The 21,069-nt window shown below is 41.4% G+C and overlaps 1 protein-coding gene across 1 annotated transcript in view; it reads left to right on the forward strand.

Annotated features, from left to right (window-relative positions):
* The window catches only part of LOC119733107, a 201,807-nt gene that overhangs the window by 149,908 nt on the left and 30,830 nt on the right, over positions 1-21,069 (forward strand). The window contains 15 exon segments of the mRNA XM_038206687.1: positions 1,118-1,316; positions 2,732-2,838; positions 3,480-3,660; positions 4,361-5,065; positions 6,345-6,614; positions 7,253-7,531; positions 8,563-8,853; positions 9,807-9,910; positions 11,329-11,541; positions 13,290-13,464; positions 14,899-15,047; positions 17,264-17,380; positions 17,887-18,042; positions 18,596-18,875; positions 19,926-20,077. Coding sequence (XP_038062615.1) covers positions 1,118-1,316; positions 2,732-2,838; positions 3,480-3,660; positions 4,361-5,065; positions 6,345-6,614; positions 7,253-7,531; positions 8,563-8,853; positions 9,807-9,910; positions 11,329-11,541; positions 13,290-13,464; positions 14,899-15,047; positions 17,264-17,380; positions 17,887-18,042; positions 18,596-18,875; positions 19,926-20,077 — 3,378 coding nt within the window.

The raw sequence follows: 21,069 nt of genomic DNA on the forward strand, positions 1-21,069 counted from the left end.
GTGGATGTGTGGTTGTGTGTACTGTATGTGAGTACTTTTCAGTGACGATCGTGAGCACATTTAGTCGCTTATTGCCGGGATGAGACCCATCAGTGCGAGATTTTAATCATGGAATTTAATAAGAGTATGGTTGGAATAATTGGTACAGTAATAGAGTTTGAGTTTGTCACAACGGACAGAAAAGATAAATCAGCATGCGTTTGCAAGGTATGTTGGCGGGATATTTCTATTGCATACGGTGGCCATAGATCATTGTGTGTAAAAACATGATACGAACTCGAAACTCAACATCGATAGCATGCATCTCCAAAAAAATATGCCCACATGTTATTGATGTTATTATTTATTTGACTTCAACAAACAAATACAGACATTAAAAAAAAATTAATTAAAAAAAAAAAAAAAAAAAAAAATATTATTTTTTTTTTTAATTATCTTTTGGCCTACAGTACATTATAATTCACAACAAGAAGGGTATGCACATGTATGTGTACATGTAAACCATGTACCTGTACTCGATGTTGGTAAAGCTTTTGATAAAACGAGAAGTTGAAAATGACCGCACAGGTTGATTACTAATTGGGATTTTGAAATGTTGGCAGCTATGCCGACGACTCTTTGCTGAATATCAGACCACCTTTTAATGTGCATAGAATAAATACATATAACAGTCGTCGTGTTGTGCTGTTAATACACCTACAGTGCGTCACACTTGAGGCATGTTTTGAAATGAATGGCAGGACGCATTGCTGCTGCGACACGCCGTAGGGATACGACATGTCACAGTGCTGCGATGCATTGTACGTTACGATGAGTTGAATGAAATCAGGTGCAGGTAAGCAAGGGCGGATCCGGGGGGGGGGGGGGGGGGGATGCCCTCCCCCGCCCAAAAAAAATGAACCCAATATTTATTTTTTTTTAGGCGGGCCCCGAACCCCTCACAGTATTTTTTTGGACCCACTTTTTGGGGGACCAAAGTTTTTTGGGCCCCCCCCCCAAAAAAAATGTCTTCTGGATCCGCCCTTGCAGGTAAGTAGCAAATCTACAAACTAAACAGACACATTAAAAGTGTCCAAGGTTCACATTCAGCCATGGCATGTTTTTGCTTTTTGAACAGAGTTTAGACGGTGGACTTCACCTGTATCAGTCTAACACAGACTCCATCGATGCCATGTGGGATGTGAGTGAAGGAGAAAGTGACATCATGACTACCTATTTCTCCATGGGTAGCTATCCAGGGAGTGGAGATGTCTTCCCTGTGACTGCAACTGATAAATCCTACATTCCATCAGCGCTGATGACTCCTGCAAACATAGGTACAATTCAACAGTTCTTGCTGGGTGTCGAATCATTCGGCTGGCTTGAATCCTAAAAGTAGTTGCCATGGACCTTATTCATGAGGAAGCCATTTTGGTCATGTTCCCTGCATGTATTTTATAAATTGTGAACTGTTGAATGGGGTGGTGCCAGACTAGTTATGCATTCCAGCCTCACTTTCATTTATTTTTAAATGTGGCTTAAAACATGACGCTATATTTAATCACGACTTTTAAATTATTCAAAATTTAAAATTATTCATCAGAGCAGACTAGTATAAATTTGTAATTTACTTCATGTCATTGTTTTCATGTCTCTTCGCAAGTTCCAAAATAAAATCTTTACCTCGCTTTCAGTTTAATATGGCCGACTCGTTAATACAGCCCATTCCAATTTGGAGCCAGATGGGAATGTATACATTTTTATTACCCAAAGGTTTTTTTCTTTGGGGGGGGGGTTTCCCCAACTAAATTCAAGTTGTTTATGCTTTATAGTGTAATTTTAGATTGGATTAAATGAATGCATATAGTTTCTTTGAGTCCACCTTATCATATCTTGTTTTCAATAAGGGAATAAATGTGTGCTCGAGAGGTTTTAATCACTCTGTTTAAGACTGCTTAGAGTCTGGGTGCTGATAATTACCCGAGCCAGAGGCGAGGGTAATTATCAGCACCCAGACTCTAAGCAGTCTTAAACAGAGTGATTAATACCGACGGAGCACATATTTATTCCCATTCATAAATACCTTTTCGGTCAAAAAAAAAAATCAAGTAATTTCTTCCAAAAAATCCCGATTTTGTTCAACAAGTTCACTCCAGCTTTTTGAAACATCCCTCTAGCAAAATAATGGAGTGTTCAGCTTGCGAGTAAGATGTAAACCACCCTTTTATTGAGATTGACGCGAGCGTGGCACGTTACTGGGGCGTTGCGTTTTGAATTTGGAACGATAAAATTCTGACTCACTGGTAGTGTTGCGCATGCCTACGTGAGGATTGTGAACTTTCAACCAATGAAATGGTAAGAGGCACTGGATTTTTAGGAGTCCACATTTTATGTGTTTAAGACCAGCTAGTCATGTCTTTATCATCCATTTAGGACCGGCCATGTGACGGGGTCGTGACCAATAAAAATGGCTAAACTGTCTGAGGTATTTATGAATGATGTATAGTTATTGTGTTGTGTGCAATACCCTATCTTCTTGTATCATACTATGATTTCATTGGATTTACTATTTGGTAATGTGTGCAGGGCCCCAATGGAAACCAGTTTTTAATTGGTAGTACACTCCTTGGGTATACTATTGCAGTAAATGAAGTAATAAATTTGTGACTTGTGCTGTCAGTCATTATGCTTTTGTAGACACATGACTACCATATTACGCACTTTAATTTCATTACATTTTCATTTGATCTAGGAGTGCCTAATGTTCTGAGTGTTGAAGCAGTCAACAGTGTTGGATTAAGGAGAACTGTCTATGCCACCAGCTTGACCGTTGATAATACTCCACCTACTGTTGGACAGGTATGGATTTTTTTTTACTCTCTTGCCTATGACAATCAAAACACGGCGTAATACAGGATCTCACAGTTAACATTAAGATGTCTCAAACTGAACGTTCTCCCACTAAACTTTAAGTAGACCACCATTAAATGCTCTAACAGTCTCCTTGTTTATACGGAACAAGTGCTCAGTCTCAAGAAATATATATATCAGCTTCTGTGGACGACTTAGTATTCTGGGAGATGAGTTGATTTTAAACAAGAAAAGTGTATCGAAAATGTTTTTGATGTGATATAGAAAAACTAAAGGGTGGGGGTGGGGTGCCGTTGGATCTGCAAAAAGAATGCCAGTCACTGTCTACTTCTGTTAACATGGCCATGCACGTAAAAGAGTTTGCGCCCAAAAAAGGAATTGAGTACAGAATAAAACCAGAGGCACGATGAAATTGATACTGCCGGGAATAGACAATTCCATTGTCTGAAACATGTCATGATTTCTCAATTCAGAACTCCCTCCCAGTAATACAAATTTAGATAAGGATTGGTATATCACAGCCAATCCATATGAAATCTTGGAAGCACCTCCTCACCAGATGACTTGTTGTTAAACGCTGCATCAGCCAACTAACAGCTGCCCTTTTCCTGTCTGCCATTACCATTCAGGTTCAGTGTCCTGCCTTCATCCATGCCAATAGCGCCCTCTTGTGTAGTTGGACTGGTTTCTTGGATGCTGAGTCTGGCATTGATCATGTGGTTTTTCTGGTTGGGACGGCCCAGGGACAAAAAGACGTGTTCCAGTCGGATGATCTGCCTGGCTACCTCACTCACTACAGAGTTACAGCAAGTGAGCAACAGACATTTGAAACCAAACATTTGAATGGAAGCTTTCTGCGAGTACCTCCAAGAAAGTGCTGTCATCAATCACAGTTTTCCAAATTAGTGTTATTGATTTTCCCCAAATTGCTGAATGTCAGTAGTGTAGTTGAGCCATCTCAAGTCCTCACAAGTCATCCAGTACCAAGTTACAAGTTACAAGCTACTCAAATAAACTGTGACCTTTGTTGTAATCTATCCCCAGCTACATCATGCTGGATTTATAAATGGATTTATGAATCACTTGAGGCCATACTTGTGATGGTGTTCACTAAAATACCACTGGAAGTTGGTTCTCACCATCGAGCTATATTTACTTAATAGAGCGCTAACTCCTCATTCTTACTCGCGGAGATACTTTGAAGCCGTCCTGCGCGCAGAAATTTTGAATTCATGTGCATGTTTGTAAAACATAACGAAATGAGATGGATTGAATTTAGAAAGTGCACCCTAAATGCAACACGCAAGTAGAACATACGCAAACAACTTAAGCGCGGCATGATGGTTAAAAAACGTCACGGCAAAAATCATCTGCAGCGAATACACGTACGCATTTGCATTGTTTTTGCAGAGCAAAATGAAACCCTCATTTGCTGATTGTTAATATGGTATTCATGGTTATGTCTCAAATATATGAGCTGACAATAATTGGATAACTTTATACTTGACAGATCTGAATCTGATTCACAACCAAGTCTACTATGTCACTGTGGAGGCCTTCAATGCTGTCAACCAAAGCACGATGGCATTCTCTGGTCCTATTGAGATTGATGATACACCTCCAACATACGGCCTTGTAGTGGAGCTATCTGGTGTGTATAGCTTCAATTTCAGTGATCCTGTGAACCAACCAGAATGGGAGTGTGCAAGCGAAGAGGAATGCTTGGGCTTGGACGGGGAGTGTCTGGAATCACTTACCCAGCTGCAGATCCTATGGCAGCCGTTCACCGACGAAGACACTATGATCACCAAGTATGAGGTTGCCCTGGGCACCACACCAGGAGGGTCTCAGATCAAACCTTTCTATGAGGTGTCCAAGGACCAGACTTCGGTGCTTATTACCAACATTGATCTGAGCAGTGTCCTTAGAGTCTATGCCACAGTGAGAGGCTACAATGAAGCCGGTCTGACTAGCACCGCCGTGTCCAATGGCATCTACGTCAGCCGGTTCAGTGCAGGACTTCAACCTCTCAGACCATTCCAGGTCAAAGATGGAGTCACCGATGTAGACTTGGAAGACTCAGACTTCCAGACCTCGCTGCATGAGATGAGTGCATCCTGGGATTTCAGCGGGGATCCGTGTCCAATGAAGAAGTATGAATGGGCCATTTACAGAATTGATGGGCAGGAGATTCAACCATTTAGCAATGTTCTAGGTAATAACGCGACTTTGCCATTGAACTGAAATCGCTTTTTGCTTAAAGACCATTTCAGTATACATGTAAACAAATATGTTATCTCTCATGCTGTTCTACCATTACTGGCTGTTTTAATATTTTATTTTTTATTTTATTTTATTTATTACTTCTGATACTGAAACCAAGGATTCTCCAAATAGTGCCCTAGGCACTGTAAGCTCGAAAGCCTGCAGAAACCTGCAGAGAGAACTGAATGAGAAGAAATTACAGTTTTAGAGGTGGGAGGAAAAACTCAGACGAATGTTCTGGGGAGAACCCACGGAATCAGGCAGGGACTGAAAACCCAATCCACATATTGACCCGGGCGGGATTCGAACCCGGGTCACAGCTGTGGAAGGTGAGGAAAGTACCGCTACGCCAACCTGACTCTCCCTATTACGTAATTTTTGATAAAGGAATTTGATATCAATGTGATGGAAGAATAAGGGTGTGCATCGGAACCGGGTGCCCGGGTACCCAACTTCTGATGTCAGGAACTGGTTCCACATTATGGATTCAGGAACCCGTATAAACCAACTTTTCACATAACTCAGTAATTTCTGAGACAATGAAAAAGAAAGGCGTTTAATGGCATTGGTGGGGAATTTTCAAAATGAAAATGCGATACATGGAAAAGCAAAACAGCAAGGACTTCTTCTGAAAAAGTCCTTGGTTAGGATGAAATATCAGGCCACTCTAATTTTTAAAGCATTATCTTTTAGTTTTGGATGTCAATTGTTAGCATTTATTGCCACAAGCAGCCATATAGCCATGTCTCTTTCATATACGGCCCCTCTTTACAAAATAAGTCTTAACCAGTTAACGCCGGGTTTATTTTGACAAGAACGGACCGAGGCACGGGTTTAATATTCACTCGACTGCAATGCCAGGCGGGTCGAAGCCATCACCCAGGGGCTAGAGAGTCGGAGGCTGTGGCTTGCTGACAGATATTTTCCGGCCTCGTTTGTTGCGGGTTTTTCAGTCATTCCATCTGACTTTCGGAAAACTTTTGCTTGTATACACGGCCTCCGGCACGAACTGGTTAAGTCCCTATTTTTTCACTCCTTCATTATCAGTATGCATCGGAATGAAAATACTTCATTTTATGTCACACAAAGTTTGACATTCAGAAGAAAATGGATGTTCAATGGGCGGAAATATTATTGACTTCTTTGTACTTGTTTAATTAAGGCCGTAACTTCCTGGTCATAAATCTAAGTTTAATTTCTGCATCTGCATGGATTTATTTTTGACTTAGAGCGAACCTCAGACACCAACACAGACATTCGAATGACCGATGGTGAGACCTACTACACCCTGGTGCGGGCTACTAACGCCCTGGGCCTGGCTGTCACAGTCCGATCTGATGGAATCACTGTCAAGCGTGATCCCTTGATACCTGGCCAGGTCTATGATGGCCTCTTAGTGGGCTATGATCTGACTTACCAGAAGGAGTCTGATAGGATATCAGCAAGCTGGAAGGGCTTTGGACAAGGGATGCCGATTAAAGAAACTATCCATCACACAGGTAGGTGTTGACAGATTGAAGGTGGACAGTCTTCTGTTAGGGTTTAAATTTTAAGCTAAAGTCAACCAGATCGGTTCTTGGTTCTTGGTTCTTGGTTGGTTCTTCTCCTAAATACTCCACGTGGAAGTTTATACAGGAGGCCAGAAACACCGGGGCAAACCCCTTCTCTTACCGATAAGTGTTTACTGGGTTCTTTTACGTGTTTTATACAACACACAGGACCTACGGCTTTACATCCCATCCGAAGGACGAAGCAATAATGGTTAAGTGCCTTGCTTAAGAGCACAAGTGTCCGCCGGCGGGCTCGAACCCACGTCACTAGTAGCTTGAAAAAAAAACTAGAACAGAAATAATTAAACTATACCTAGGCGCTGATCCAGAGGGGGGAGGCTGGTTTGGGGGTCGAAAGTTTCAAGCATTATTGACCTCCAAATTAGTTGAGAAGCATTTTGTGTCAGACAAAACGGACAAAAATTCCGAAATGTTTCGTGTATCTGTACCTCAAATTTGGAAGCCAAAGAGGATGTTGTGTACAGTGATGTGCATTGAAGCAGTCCTCAAGTTTAGTGCTTAAGACATGTTAGACTTTTGACTTTTGACTTGATTTCCCTACATTCATTGGCCTGAATCCCCTTCAGGAAATGCTGAAGTCACCAAAGACCACATCACAGAGCAAACTGTGGATTACTACGAGGCCGCGGTTGGAACTGACCGTCGCTACCCTAAGACCAGAGACAACGAGGTGCCCTTCACTTATGTTGGACAGAACACAACGGTCACTTTCACTAACCTCAACCTCAACCTCATGGCACGAGACTCAATATATTACGTAACAGTCAGGGGATATAGTGCTAGCTTTGCCACAGCTGAGGTGACATCAACAGGGATCAATGTTGGTATGGACAGCACAGTGCTTGGTAGGTTAATCTCCGTTTTGACACCAGTAAAATTGACACCGGACACCAGACATTCACTAACCTTGTCCGAACAAGTTGGTAGTGCAAGCACTTTCTAGGTTACATATGAAGGAGCTCAAAATTGCTTGGTTGTATTTGTCTGAACCTTTACTTGTGTATGGGCTCCGTGTTCAAGTACTCCTTCAACGGCCAGAAAAGGAGAGTTGGGGAGACCTAGTCTGGTTCCAGTTTATCCACTGCGTATTTCGAACGATCCAAAGTTATTGGGGGTGGTCATTACATTGGGAGACCATAACAAGTTAAATTCAAAGGCCCTTTGGACAGCAGTAAACTGTGGCCTTACCATGGCTACTTTGAAATGTTCAGTCTAGCAGTGTGCTGGCCATTCAATAACTATCTCCTTAAAATATTAGGAAACATTGTGTTGGTAGTGTTTTGGGGTAGTCACAAAGGAAGGCCTGGATCCTTTTCATGCATGGCTGAATATCAGTGAAACTCGTACTGACTGCGGTCAGTACCCAGACCGACTGTTTGCGGCTGGTAACATTTTCAATTTTTGTGGGAGAGAAGGACTTATCCAAAGGGACATGTTATTTAACTCACCCTGAATGGTTTGTATATTTCTTTGTGAATGAGTAGATATAAATGTTGCATTGAAAAAGGAAAAAAAAAAAACATTTCCCAAACTGAGAACTCGTACTGACTACGGTCAATATCCAGACCGACTGTTTGCTGAAGAGAAAAAGCTGGTAACATTTTCAATTTTTGTTGGAGATAAGGACTTGTCCAAAGGGACATGTTATTTAACTCACCCAGAATGGTTTGTATATTTCTTTGTGGTTGAGTAGATGTAAATGTTGCATTGAAAAAGGAAAAAAAAAACATTTCCCAAACTGAGAACTTGATTTCTCTAGTTCATGCTTTAATTTGTTTTCAGCATCCAGTGGGTAAGCTTTTGATATTTTTTGTGTATCTGGTAATAATGCACACCAGCTTTAAATTTCTCTTTATTGGTTTTTATATCTGTTCAGGAAGTGAGGTGGAAGTCCCAGAGTATGTAAACTCTGTCTCAGAGGTGCAACTCATGTGGGCTAAATTTCAATCCACCTTCCCAATCCTGCTGTACTACGTTGGTCTGGGTGAACCATCCACTTCCTCCATCCCACCTGAAGATATGGACTGCCTGGATATGCTGTTGGGGACAACACGGGCCCTGACTACATTCCATGAGAGGTCGATGCATTTTGTAGGCAAAGACACCTTTCTTGAGTTCAAGGGTCTGAATCTGACGCAGGAAGGATCCTACTATGTCACTGTTGTGGGTGGGTGAATATTGTAACTCTTTGTTCAGGGTACAAGAGTAGCTTGAGTGAGAACCAACTAGAGAGAGGTTGAGTTGTAAAATATTGGCTGTGCATCATAGGGCATTGTTTAACTTCTGTCTAATGAAAGCAAATTGTCTCAGAATGAAGCTGATCTCACTTGCCTCAACAATATCAACCCATTTCATGGCACATTATAACAATACTGGGCAGTTACCCAGCTTTGGCGGTTTGTAGAACGCATAGAGTTGCTGAATGTAGCGATTGATTACCATGAGAATTTGTTCCCCAACTGCGATCCTTTTGCGCCCGCCTCGAAATTTGTGCCTTTGTTGTCATACAGACCCATTATGAGCAGCGACCTCTATAGTCATAATTGGCGTGTAGCTTGGGAGTTCCCATATCAGATGCAGTCACAGTGTGAGAGCGTGAATGCATTCATATACCTGCGTGAATGTATGCACGTACATACCCTGTATGTACGTATGTGCGTCGGAGAGAGGACCCGTAGGGAGGGGCCCAGGGTCGCAATCGCTTAAGGTTGACAAAATCTAAGTTTAAGCCCGGACAAACATCCCATCATCCAAACAAACATCCAAACAAACATCCAAACAGAGACTTGCATATTATTATATATACATGTATATACTTATTTCTTTGAAATTTCCCCAATGAATTGCCTATCTGTTGCCATGACTCAAGAGGGAGTGTAGTTGGAAACAGGAAGCGGGGGGATCCGGACCTCCCATATAGGGGTCATGGACCAACGCTGACCATGAGTTGTGGTCAGTGCATAATTCCACTTATACATGTATTCATATCCTTCCAAATCCTTCCAATCTCAAAACGAAAATCAAAACGTATTTCTGTAATTTAATAATAAACCCCTTTTTTTCTTTTATATAAATAGCACAGAAAAAAACATGTTTTTTTTCATGCTCCTGTCTTTTTAGGAATGAACGAAGGTGGACAGTGTAACTCCTCCACTAGTTACTTCTCTGTGGATATCACACCACCTATTGAGGGTAGGCTGCGTGTTGGACCTTTCTATGACATGGTAAGTCATCAGGAGATCAGTGTATCATGTTGCTGCATTGTCGCATATTCTGCCATTAAGGCTTGGTTGCATGCTGGATCATTCTCTTACATGTAAGCTACGCTCATGAGGGTAATGAAAAGGTTTTTTTTTCTCTCTCTCTCTTTTTTTTTTGGGGGGGGGGCTGGTTGGTCATTCTCAAATCTTCCAGAAGCTATATGCCCAGTTTCAATTTAAATTTGACATGAAGTGATTTTTAAACAAGTGAAGTGTTTTTTATGCCCAGTGTGCATGAAATTCAACTTTTAAGGTGTTCCAATCATTTATCACCACTGCTGAACTCAAACGTTTAGTAATCAGTGACACACTTTTTAACAAAAACAAGTGCACACTTTTTAACAAAAACAAGTGCAAGTGCACAATAAGCTCTGGGCCAAGTTCGGGCAAGGACCATTAGTCGACTAGTGGTTGATTTGTGATGTACCTTACGCCTGCGCACTGATAGCAACGTGCGAACGTCTCTAGTCAAACGCTGGTCAAAATGTCATCGCAAAACTTCTGGATCCTGGCTCTCTGCTACTTTGCTAGCGTTATGAATGCGCACGGCTATTGGTTACCAGCGATGCAACCAGCCCCAGTAGGTTGGTTCCAAATAGTCGACTAGTGTAGTCAACCATCGTCAACTAGACAGAGTTCGGGCAAGCGTTAGTTGAACTATGGTTAACCATTGGGAAACTATAGTCCTTGCGCGAACTTGGCCCAGGCTGTCTGGCAGGAAAGTCTTGCATGAAATCTATCCTTGCCTGACACAGTCTGCGTTAACACAGCCTGACTAGTATGTACATGTAGTGTGAATGTCGAATAAGTAACTGGCTACTTATTCAACGTTGAACGTCGGACGGGGCACCGGTCTCCTTACTGCACCAGCGAATGACCAAAATAAGCCCCCTAAGTTTCCCAAAAAATATAGCGCGCTATATACCACGTGAGATACCACGTGACTGTAACATTACTGCACATATCTCACCTACATTTACAACATTTTCATAAATGGCTTCACGAAGTGTTACACAATTTTTGTTGTTAAGTATTTAATTTATTTTGTTTGCATTTTTGTGACGATTAAAATTTGGTAGGAGGTTCGGTTTTTTGGTCAATTTTTCGGGGACCGACCAACCACAGAGTGACATGTTGAAGCTCTGGTGCCAGAGCTTAATAAATCCTATGTAAATAATAAGAACATATGTATCATCAATGTCTCGTGCATCATCATCTAGAATCATGTAGAAATTGGCAGCATCTTTCAGCGCCTCTTTGTTGGCACATAAAACAGCAACTATGCTTTATTCCTTGCTAATATTTCATGCGACTGACTAAAACCCACCAATCACACTCACACTGAATTACCTGTCTGTGACTTTTGAATCTTGTATTTGCAGCCCGTTGCCTATACTGACAGCACTGAGTCTGTCTCTGTAGTGTGGGAGGATTACAGAGATGATGAGAGTGGAATCAAGTCCTACAACCTCCGCCTTGTGCAAGCTGCAGCATGTAATGAGGATGAGGATAACCTTACTGCGGTAGCCAACCAAGACTGGCTGGTACTCGGCCCAGATATTCAGGATTTCACATTCGTGGACTTGAACCTAATTGTGAGTTAAGTTTAAAAAAACCACATTAGGGTATGTAACTATTAAATTGTGTTCTGTTGTGTTTTTGTAGGCATAGACCTAAGACTAATGACGTCACACTTTGTTCACATGTGCGCTTCCTATAGGAGCCAGGTGGGGACGGGAGCCAATGGTCTCCGCCTGGCTCCCATAGGAAAGCGCACATGTGAACAAAACGTGATGTCATTAGGCGTCTGGTTGTTTTTGTGAACAAACTGATTCTGGCTGTTTCCCAGTCCCCCCGTTATCGATTCTCACAGCAAATAGTTCAAAATTGTAAAGTAATTATTCCATAACTAAGCAAGGCCCAATGCAAGATTGTGTTGCTAGAAAAATAGAAATTTAAAAACAAAAATCTTTTATTCTTTTTCAGGGTGAATCTTGAAAGTTGTATTGAGAGTATATCTTTAAGCTATCGATGTGCGCATCTTTGAAACATATGTGTTTGAATCGTCAGTAATACTTTCCCAATTCTGATTTTGTCATGGATTCTACTATCGCGTTTTGAAACAATTATTGACATTATAAGCCAGTTAGTTATGTCAATGAAGTAGTCCAGTTCAAAGGTCGTTCGGGGTCAAATTGCTGAGGTGATGTTATGTGGTGTTACGCAAACGCCCATTCTGCTCGTAATTGACCTATCGCGGTAGAATTGCATCGACGCAGCTTGTGAAATATTGTCCAATTACATGATATACAAATGGACGCGGAACCGGCAAAGTCTGAAACAAAGGAAACGCGTAACGTACACAATCCCATAGGGTTGTCTGCGGAGCATGGCTAACTCGCAAATGTCGATAGGTCAATTAACGCGCGAGCATTCTGCGCCCGTGTCCCTGCACATTCATGCACCTTCGGTGAACATTTGATTGTCCTGAATGACCCGTGACTCGACAAACCAGCCCTATGCTGTTCAGCTATCGGTAGTTAACCATGCAGGAGACTGTACTACCCCCCAAGTAGGACCTATCTCTTGTACCCGTCTGAGCCGACAGCAAGTTTAAACGTGACCTGTGGTTAAAGGGAATATACATCATTTGCTTTTGCTGTAATTTTCAGAAATGGATGGCATTGGGGGGTTGGAAATATATAGCAAATATAGTTACACTGACCTTTTTGAGGTTTTGGGTTCGAAAATGCTATAAAAACCAAGAAAAACAATCATTTTCCTGTAGTCTGGTTCCCTGACTCCATTTAAGAAGATACAGAGCAGTTTACATATATTGGGGAATTGTAAGGTCAGGGAACCAGTCTAGCTGGTTTGTACCCGTTTATAGGTGTGTAATCGATTGCAAACAAGTGTGATGGTCAACTGGGGCCAGTATTTGAAAAGAAGCCAGTTTTTCCAACGCTGATCAGCCGATCAGCGTTGGAAATTGATACAAAAATACCACTTTTCTTGAAAATGACAGTATACCAGGTGCCATGATTTTACAGGATGCTTTACACTGTCATTCACTAACAGTCCAGCAAGGTATTTCAAAATGATTTGGAAATTTTATTTTTTGATGTTTGCAAATGTTGTATTTTCCCTTTAAGCGTACATTATCCATGAGCAGTTTGATTTGAATTGGAACTTGAGGACTCGTGATGGACTTGCAGGGACATGTGAAGGACTGGACTACATCCCTGACATTGAAACAATTGTCAAGGGCTGGATTTGGGTTGTACTTGTAAAGTTCACCATTAAAACATCACCACTGATCATATACCATTTCCTTTCTGCACAGACAAACCAGCCCTATTTTGTTCAGCTGTCAGTCGTTAACCATGCAGGAGACAGTGTCCTATCCCAAGTAGGACCCATCTTTGTTGACTCGTCTGAGCCGACAGCAGGACTGGTAGTTGATGGCATGGACTTCAAGATGGACATGACAGACAGTGGAGACAGAACCCAAGTTACTGGTAAATAGAAATTGCTACATAATTTAATTCATGTTCTTGCATGAATAGTGCAGCAAGTTTAGACGTGAACCATGGTTAAGCATAATTTGACTAACTTCATTTAACCCGGGTTTGACCGCTCAACTTTGGAATGTACTCCACAGCATGCATGGTTGCATTGCTAGTTGCCAAGTATATCATTATGTACAGCAGGGAGCCAGGACTGAGAAGCATTGAGATGACTTTTTGAGGCACATCGACTCAACTTCTGATTGGAATGTGCACAAACCCAGCATCTTTGTGTCAACCCTGTTGGGCTCGAGTCTGGGGTTCAGACTTAAGTCAGTCTCGAGTCACAATCGGCAGAAGATTCAGACTCAGACTTGACCATCATGGCTCAGACTTGACGCTAATGACTTGTGACCCACTAGTCATGCATTTTTCTACCAAAACAAAATTTACTTTAAAAAAACATAATGCTGGGCCCAATTTCATGGTTCTGCTAACCACAGCATTCCGCACTTATGATCACCACTTTGTGCTAACCGGGCTAGCAGAATAATTCTGTGCTAACCATGTAAGCACAAGATCCTTAGGTACAGGATGTACTCATGCGCAGAAGCCAAAATTCCTTGCTAACCCGTGCAATAGGCTTACCGTAAGCAAGGACTTTTCGGCTGCTTTCACCAACAGTAAGCATGAAATGGGTCCCGATGTATATTTTCTGGAAGTAACGTTAAAGCAATGCTAGAGAACGTTAAGCACATGAACTGTATCAACACTACTTTCTAGGTGGTGTTATTTTTGTTTAAAATCATCCCTCCCAGACTTCCCACAACAGTGCGCCACTTACGTATCACTTACATGTGTGTCCGTGTCTATGCACATCTATTTCACACAACATACATGTACAAACCTTGAGTAAACATACTTTCAACAAGCATACGTCACGTCGCATGGACCTATTTCTGCAAGATCATTATTGGGCAGAGCACCAAGAAATAATGCTGGTATTCTGTGCTACCTTAGGCATTGGTTGATGCAATGAACCAGCGAATCTGGCTCTGAGCTGATGGTTCCGCTGCGACTATGGCCAGATCCCTGCATAGGCCTGTAGGCGGACGTGCTGATATAGCCATAGACATGTGTACCACGTTGGCTTTGAGGATGCTGCATGCTGTTTGCAGTTTCCATGCTTCATGTCTTAGCACTTTGAAATTCAAACAGCTAAGGCCAGACTCGGAGACAGATTTGAACCAAATGGCTTGAGTCTTGGACTCTGACTCAAAGTGACTCGAGAATCAGATGCAACTCGACTATAACATTGCTGTCATATCTCTGTCTTTTCATCAGTGAGGGGAAGTTTGTGAGTCTATAAGATTCATAAACAGACAGTATCTAATATCCTTACTAAAATTTTAAACCTATAAACTCATGTTGACTTGACTTTTTCAGGCACAATCTTACACTTGCCCAACCCAGAGGGCCCACCCTGTCCACTGAGAGACATTCCCTTCACTGATCCACAGTGGTCAGCGATGGACTTCAAGGGACTCTGGAACATGAACAGGAAGAAGTGGGACCTGGAGTATCAGTCACAGCAGGTAGGCTCAAGAAACTTCTTTCTGACAGTAATTGTATGAACTCAGTGGGGGAACAGAAGTTATTGCGACCACTCACTAAAGCTCAATATGTGGGACTCACTACACATGCCCTTAACCTTACATTTGGAGTTGTGGGCTACGTACATGTACTTGCATTGCCCTTGGATTGACGTATCTATTACTCCCCATCCACTGCACACATGGGCAACATCACGTGAGCTTCTTTAATGCCACACTGTATGAATTAAACGTGACATACATGTCAAACATTTGTGCATGCATGTCAGACAATTATCATATTTGTTATTAAATAAGACTTAAGGGTTTGCATATAGTGGACATGATCAATGAATGGGAGGTTTGCGATAACACCATGTGAATGATATCTCTTGGTGAGTTGTGTGGTTCTGAGAAGAACCAGTGTGTTTAACTCAAAGTTTCGATCCGTATGTTCTGCTCGTCATCAGGAGACTCCTGATGATGAGCAGAGCACACTGTTCAAAACGTTGAGTTAAACACACAAGTTCGTCTTCTCAGAACCACACAACTCACTAAGAGATATCTTTCATTCACATGGTGTAACGCAAACCCCCATTTACCGTATTTTTTGGAATATAAGCCACTGCTTATATGTTGAATTTGCCCATGAAAATGTTTACTGCGGCTTATAAGCAGGGCGGCTTATACGCCGAGCCTTGAAGATAATGTACTGGTATAAGAAAAGATCTGTTGCTGAAATGAATTATCAATTAAGAAAGTCATTAACGGACCGAAAGCACGTTCCTCGAAAATATACTGAGTGGTAAAAAGTACGACAGGCCGGCTGACCATGCGTGAGTAAAAGCTGTCTTCCACAACCGACTGTACATGATACTGCTGCATGCCATGCTGCATGCATTCCCAATGGACCACACCATTTGTGGTAATAAAGGGGGTTTCCTTTCTTGGGAACAATAATTACCAATATTTTAGCTGTTTAAAAAAAGAAAATGACAACTAATACTTTTTGTGGAGTTCAAAACATTTCTTTATTCGATAATCAGTTGTTCAACGTCACAATATAATTTTTATCTTGAAATGTATTCAAGAAACGATGTAAAACTCAAAACGGGGGCTAAATCACCCCTAACAAAATTAATGGATTCATCCATAAAAATGTCAGCATCCTTTTTGACTGTTTTCCAAGAAAGTTACGATCGAAACTTAAATTTTTGACGTTATTACTTGTTAGTAATCACAACAATTTGATATGTAAGTTTTGTTGTAAAAAAGGACCTTTTTATTCTTAGGACAAAACAAATCAGCATCTGTTGCCAAAAAGCAAGATTTGTAGCGCTCCAGTCAGACGACACATGGGTGGGTTGCAAAGTCTCTCAAGTGCTGCGGGAAAATGTAGTCATTCGCCGGTGCAGGCTGCCGGGCCATACATGACTTTTAGGCCAAGGACTGGAGGGGCCAGCCGGCAGCAATTCCCGGTGTTTATTTCTCATCATCAATTTCCATATTTGTTTGTAAGAGTATCGTCTGTAAATGATTTGATATAACTTTTGTTGCCCTTTTTATAGCTTTCGTAGTGCAAATGAAACTGGTCCAGAGCTTTTTGACTTCAGAATTTGGAGGCCTTACAACATTGAAACCGCTTTTACGCCGGTGCGGCTTATACGCCGACTTCAAATCTTAATTTGCAGATTTTTGCGTGCTGCGACTTTTACTCCGCGCGGCGTATATTCCGAAAATTACGGGAATGTTTATGATTGGTCAAATATGCACAGGGCAAAGCTTAGTAATTGGTCTCTTATCCCTCCCCTCAAGAGTTTCCCTTGTGGCACACCGTCAAATAAAGCTTGTCATGTGAGGTACCGTTCTTTCATTTCTTTCAGACAGATACCCTCTTACAAGGATAACATTGTGATCAGTAAACTCTGTTTCTCATCTAGAGACTGCTGTATTCCAACAAGTTGTGGGGTTTATGTATGCATTGAAGCACAGATGCGTGAAAAGTGGAACTCTAAACGTTTACTTGAAACACAAAGTTCACAAAAGAGATATTTCGTCACACAGTGTCACTGCTAACTTCATTTTTTATTGACTTCACGGTGTAAATCTTGAAATGTTTAAGTATATGTGTATTTATTTATCAATAGAAAATTCTGAGGTGTTTTCAGGCAAACATCTCAAGACCCGTTCATTTTAACCCCATTGCTGTTGATAACCAGGTACATGCATCTGATGAGAGTGTGATGCTGATTATGGAGAGAGATACTAGAGGGCCTCGTATGCTGTCTGGAGCCTACGTCACCAATGCACAGATTGTAAGGAGCTCAGAATATGAGGTCAGTACTCGGCAAGAAACCTTGAAATATCAGCCCCTTACAACCATGACATTAGTGGCGTGATTAATGCATGAAAATCAGTAATGCCATCCAGGATGTTCATTTTGTCCCCAACAATTCCTGCAAAGAATTTGCTTCAATTTCTATTCATTTCAATGTATGAATAAAAAAGGCTATTGAATTCATTTTTATTTCTGTTTTCACATACATTTTCTTTTATACTTAGTATGCTTAATTTCTACTTATTTTACCATTGCAAATGTATTCTGAATACTAGAGTTGTTGTCAAATTATTCATATCAGTCACATATAAGGGAGGCATGCAACTTGATAACCAAAGAGAAAGGAATGCCTTTGTGCAGTTCTTGTAAAAAGCTTATGACTCAACCAAAGACTAAATTGAGTTGTGAAGAGTTGACTTGTACTCTCACATACACACAATGGAAATGACTTGCTATGCCGAATACCCCAGAAGACTTCCTTTACCTTTTTTTCTGAAATGATAGTTTGACTTGAAAGCTGCCCCACCTGACCTGCACAGTGTGACCAGCATTCTATTCTGGGATGGCCCGGATGGAGCAATAGGGGAATATGACTTTGGTGGACGGGAGAACTGGCAAGAAGGGATCTGTCAGTGCTGTTATGACCAACCCTTCAACCAGGTAAGTGAGGCAACCAGATAGAGGGGGTATGACTGTTTATTTATACCATGGTTTAAGGGTAGAGTACATCATTTGTAATTTGTGTATTATTTGGTTTGAATCAACAAAAGTGCTCAAAATCTAAAGAAGGGTGCTGAACAACTAACCTGATGAACTTTTAGCTCAGTGAATGCTGTACATTCCGAGAAAACAATGTTTTAGGATTTTGATTTCAAATCAAAAGTTGCTGAGTCATGTTTTGAATTGCGCCCTAATTCAGCATTCACGTTCTCATTCAGCCGATTGCAGCTACTTGATGTTGCGAACTGAACCCTGAATTGTAGCAACTTTTGAAGCAACAAAAGTGCTCAAAATCTAAAGAAAAGTGCTGGACAACTAACCTGATGAAGTTTAATCGTGTCAATGCTTGCGCACGCTTCGCCGAATTAAAAAGAACTACTAATGGAAATTGCCAAGAATGCACCAGAATTAGAATGCATCTTGTTATTACAAACAACTACTGAAATTTGTTTTATCCTTTTATTACTTCTTAAGACATTTTTCTTTTCAACAGTCTATGTGTCCTCAGTGTGACTGCCAGGATTTCTTGGGGATATTGGATTCATCTGAAGACAACTCAACATTTGCCAGCACCACAAATAGGTCACTTGAAGCCACACCAACCAGCGAGGTCACAATCAGTAAGATGGCTGAAGTGACCAGCGCTTCATTGACCACAATGGGTCCCGTCCCTTGGACTATCCAGAAAATGGACGAAGATGGGGACAGCGTGTCTGATGATGAGAGTGGGAGATGGATATCACAACGAGCTTGCGGCATCCAACTCTATCCAAGTAAGATAATAGATCGATCCATTGAGCCCACCCCATGGTGTTCTGACCAATCACAGCTGTGATTTATGTCAGACATGTCCAACTCTATCCAAGTAAGATAATAGACCGATCCATTGAGCCCCACCCCATGGTGTTCTGACCAATCACAGCTGTGATTTATGTCAGACATGTCCAACTCTATCCAAGTAAGATAATAGACCGATCCATTGAGCCCCACCCCATGGTGTTCTGACCAATCACAGCTGTGATTTATGTCAGACATGTCCAACTCTATCCAAGTAAGATAGTTGACCGATCCATTGAGCCCCACCCCATGGTGTTCTGACCAATCACAGCTGTGATTTATGTCAGACATGTCCAACTCTACCCGAGTAAGATAATGGACCATTATAAGATGGAATTTTTATTTATTTATTTATTTTTTCTCGAACTTGAACCCACGACCAGGAGGTCGTGGGTTCGAGTCCCACCCGAGTGATTTTTTCCAACTTTCACTCGGGAGGTAACACACTGAGTATACAGTGTTTAAACGTCGGTGAAGGGCAAAACCTAATTTGATTTGATGAAGATAATAGACCAATTCATTGAGCCCCACCCCATGGTGTTCTGACCAATCACAGCTGTGATTTATGTCAGACATGTCCAACTCTATCCAAGTAAGATAATAGACCGATCCATTGAGCCCGGCCCAATGGTGTTCTGACCAATCACAGCTGTGATTTATGTCTGACATGTCCAACTCTAATCCATTAAGCCCTTCCGCATTTTTCCTATTCACTTTTTTGGCCCCCTTTCTCTGTAAACTCTAAGGGTGTTGACCTTTTACAGACCTAAACTATCTAGTTATTGTCTACATTTCTTTGTGTGCTCTGGTGATCCTCATCAATAATTATGACTATCTACTCTTTTTTGTTCATATTTTCTGTCTCTTCATTCTTGTGAGCTCCTACCTCAAGTAACAATTAAACCTTTATGAACAATTTCCATAATGAAATTGGGATCAATGTAACGCACACCAAGTTGAAACAGAGGCTGCCCATTCTTTTCTAGATGGTAGTGCATCTCAAGCTGTTCTGTGGTGTCGTTATTTTGAGGATGCCTGGCGAATGACATCGGAGGTCATAGATCTTGACTTTGATCCATCAATAGAGGAGCATCATTTCTCAGTCCACATCAGAGTCATGCCGTTTGATGCAAATGAGGTATTATTACTGTGCTTCTAGAGACTTTTACACGCTTATAAGAAACATCGATTTTACAAGTGAACAATAGTATACAAATATTGAATGCTTCGAGTGGTGTAGTAAAACTAGCCTCCTGAGGTGATCCATGGACATTCTATTTTCCCGAGGCGAAGCCGTGGGAAAATAGAATGCTCCATGGATCACCGAGGGAGGCTAGTTTTACTTCACCACGAGATAAAGCATTCAATATTTGTTTTATAACACTTCACCCACAGATTCTGCTTGGTTATAATATTTAAATTATTTAAATCTGAACACAGTTGAAATATACTTCAATTTCAATACAAAACTGGAGGAAAATGTATTTTCTCTTCCAAACTACCCCTCCGCGAAATGTTTGAACCCAACTCTGCGGCGCGCTCTCTATGGAACAGAACGCGCTGCGTGCAACGCGCAATGCGCACACAAGCATGCATTTGCACACAAATACCGCGCCGTGGAAATAGTACTTTGGTTGCTAATGGTATAGTACTTTGGTTGCTACGGGTATAGTACTTTTGGCCGTGCACAAAAAGATAGCAAAAATAGAAAGTATCATGTGACTCGCTCTCGGCCAATCATGACAAAGAATCTGTGGGTGAGGTGTTATAAAATTGTATATTTCTGTCCATCAACATGCTCATTATTTCTTTCTGAGAGCTTGTGTGAAGAAATGCACAAACTTGTTTGGATGGGACTTTAACCCACAACCTCCTGCATAATTATACAAACAATGAGTTTGCTGGGGTCAGCTGGCTAATTGCAATCCTACAGAGTAGATACGTATGTAACGATTGTGCAAAAAAAAATATTATCTCACACATCTCTCTTTTACCCTTGTTCCTGACAAATTGAAATTCATTTTGGGTTTTTCTTTGTGGATGCGCTTAATTTTTTTCACATGTGCTTCTTACTTCATGACCCGCTGTCTTACATTTGTCACGAGTACATTGCGATGGGCTTTTTCTCAT

This window comes from Patiria miniata, unplaced genomic scaffold, assembly GCF_015706575.1.
Source record: "Patiria miniata isolate m_02_andy unplaced genomic scaffold, ASM1570657v1 HiC_scaffold_1, whole genome shotgun sequence".
In the NCBI taxonomy this organism is placed as follows: domain Eukaryota; kingdom Metazoa; phylum Echinodermata; class Asteroidea; order Valvatida; family Asterinidae; genus Patiria; species Patiria miniata.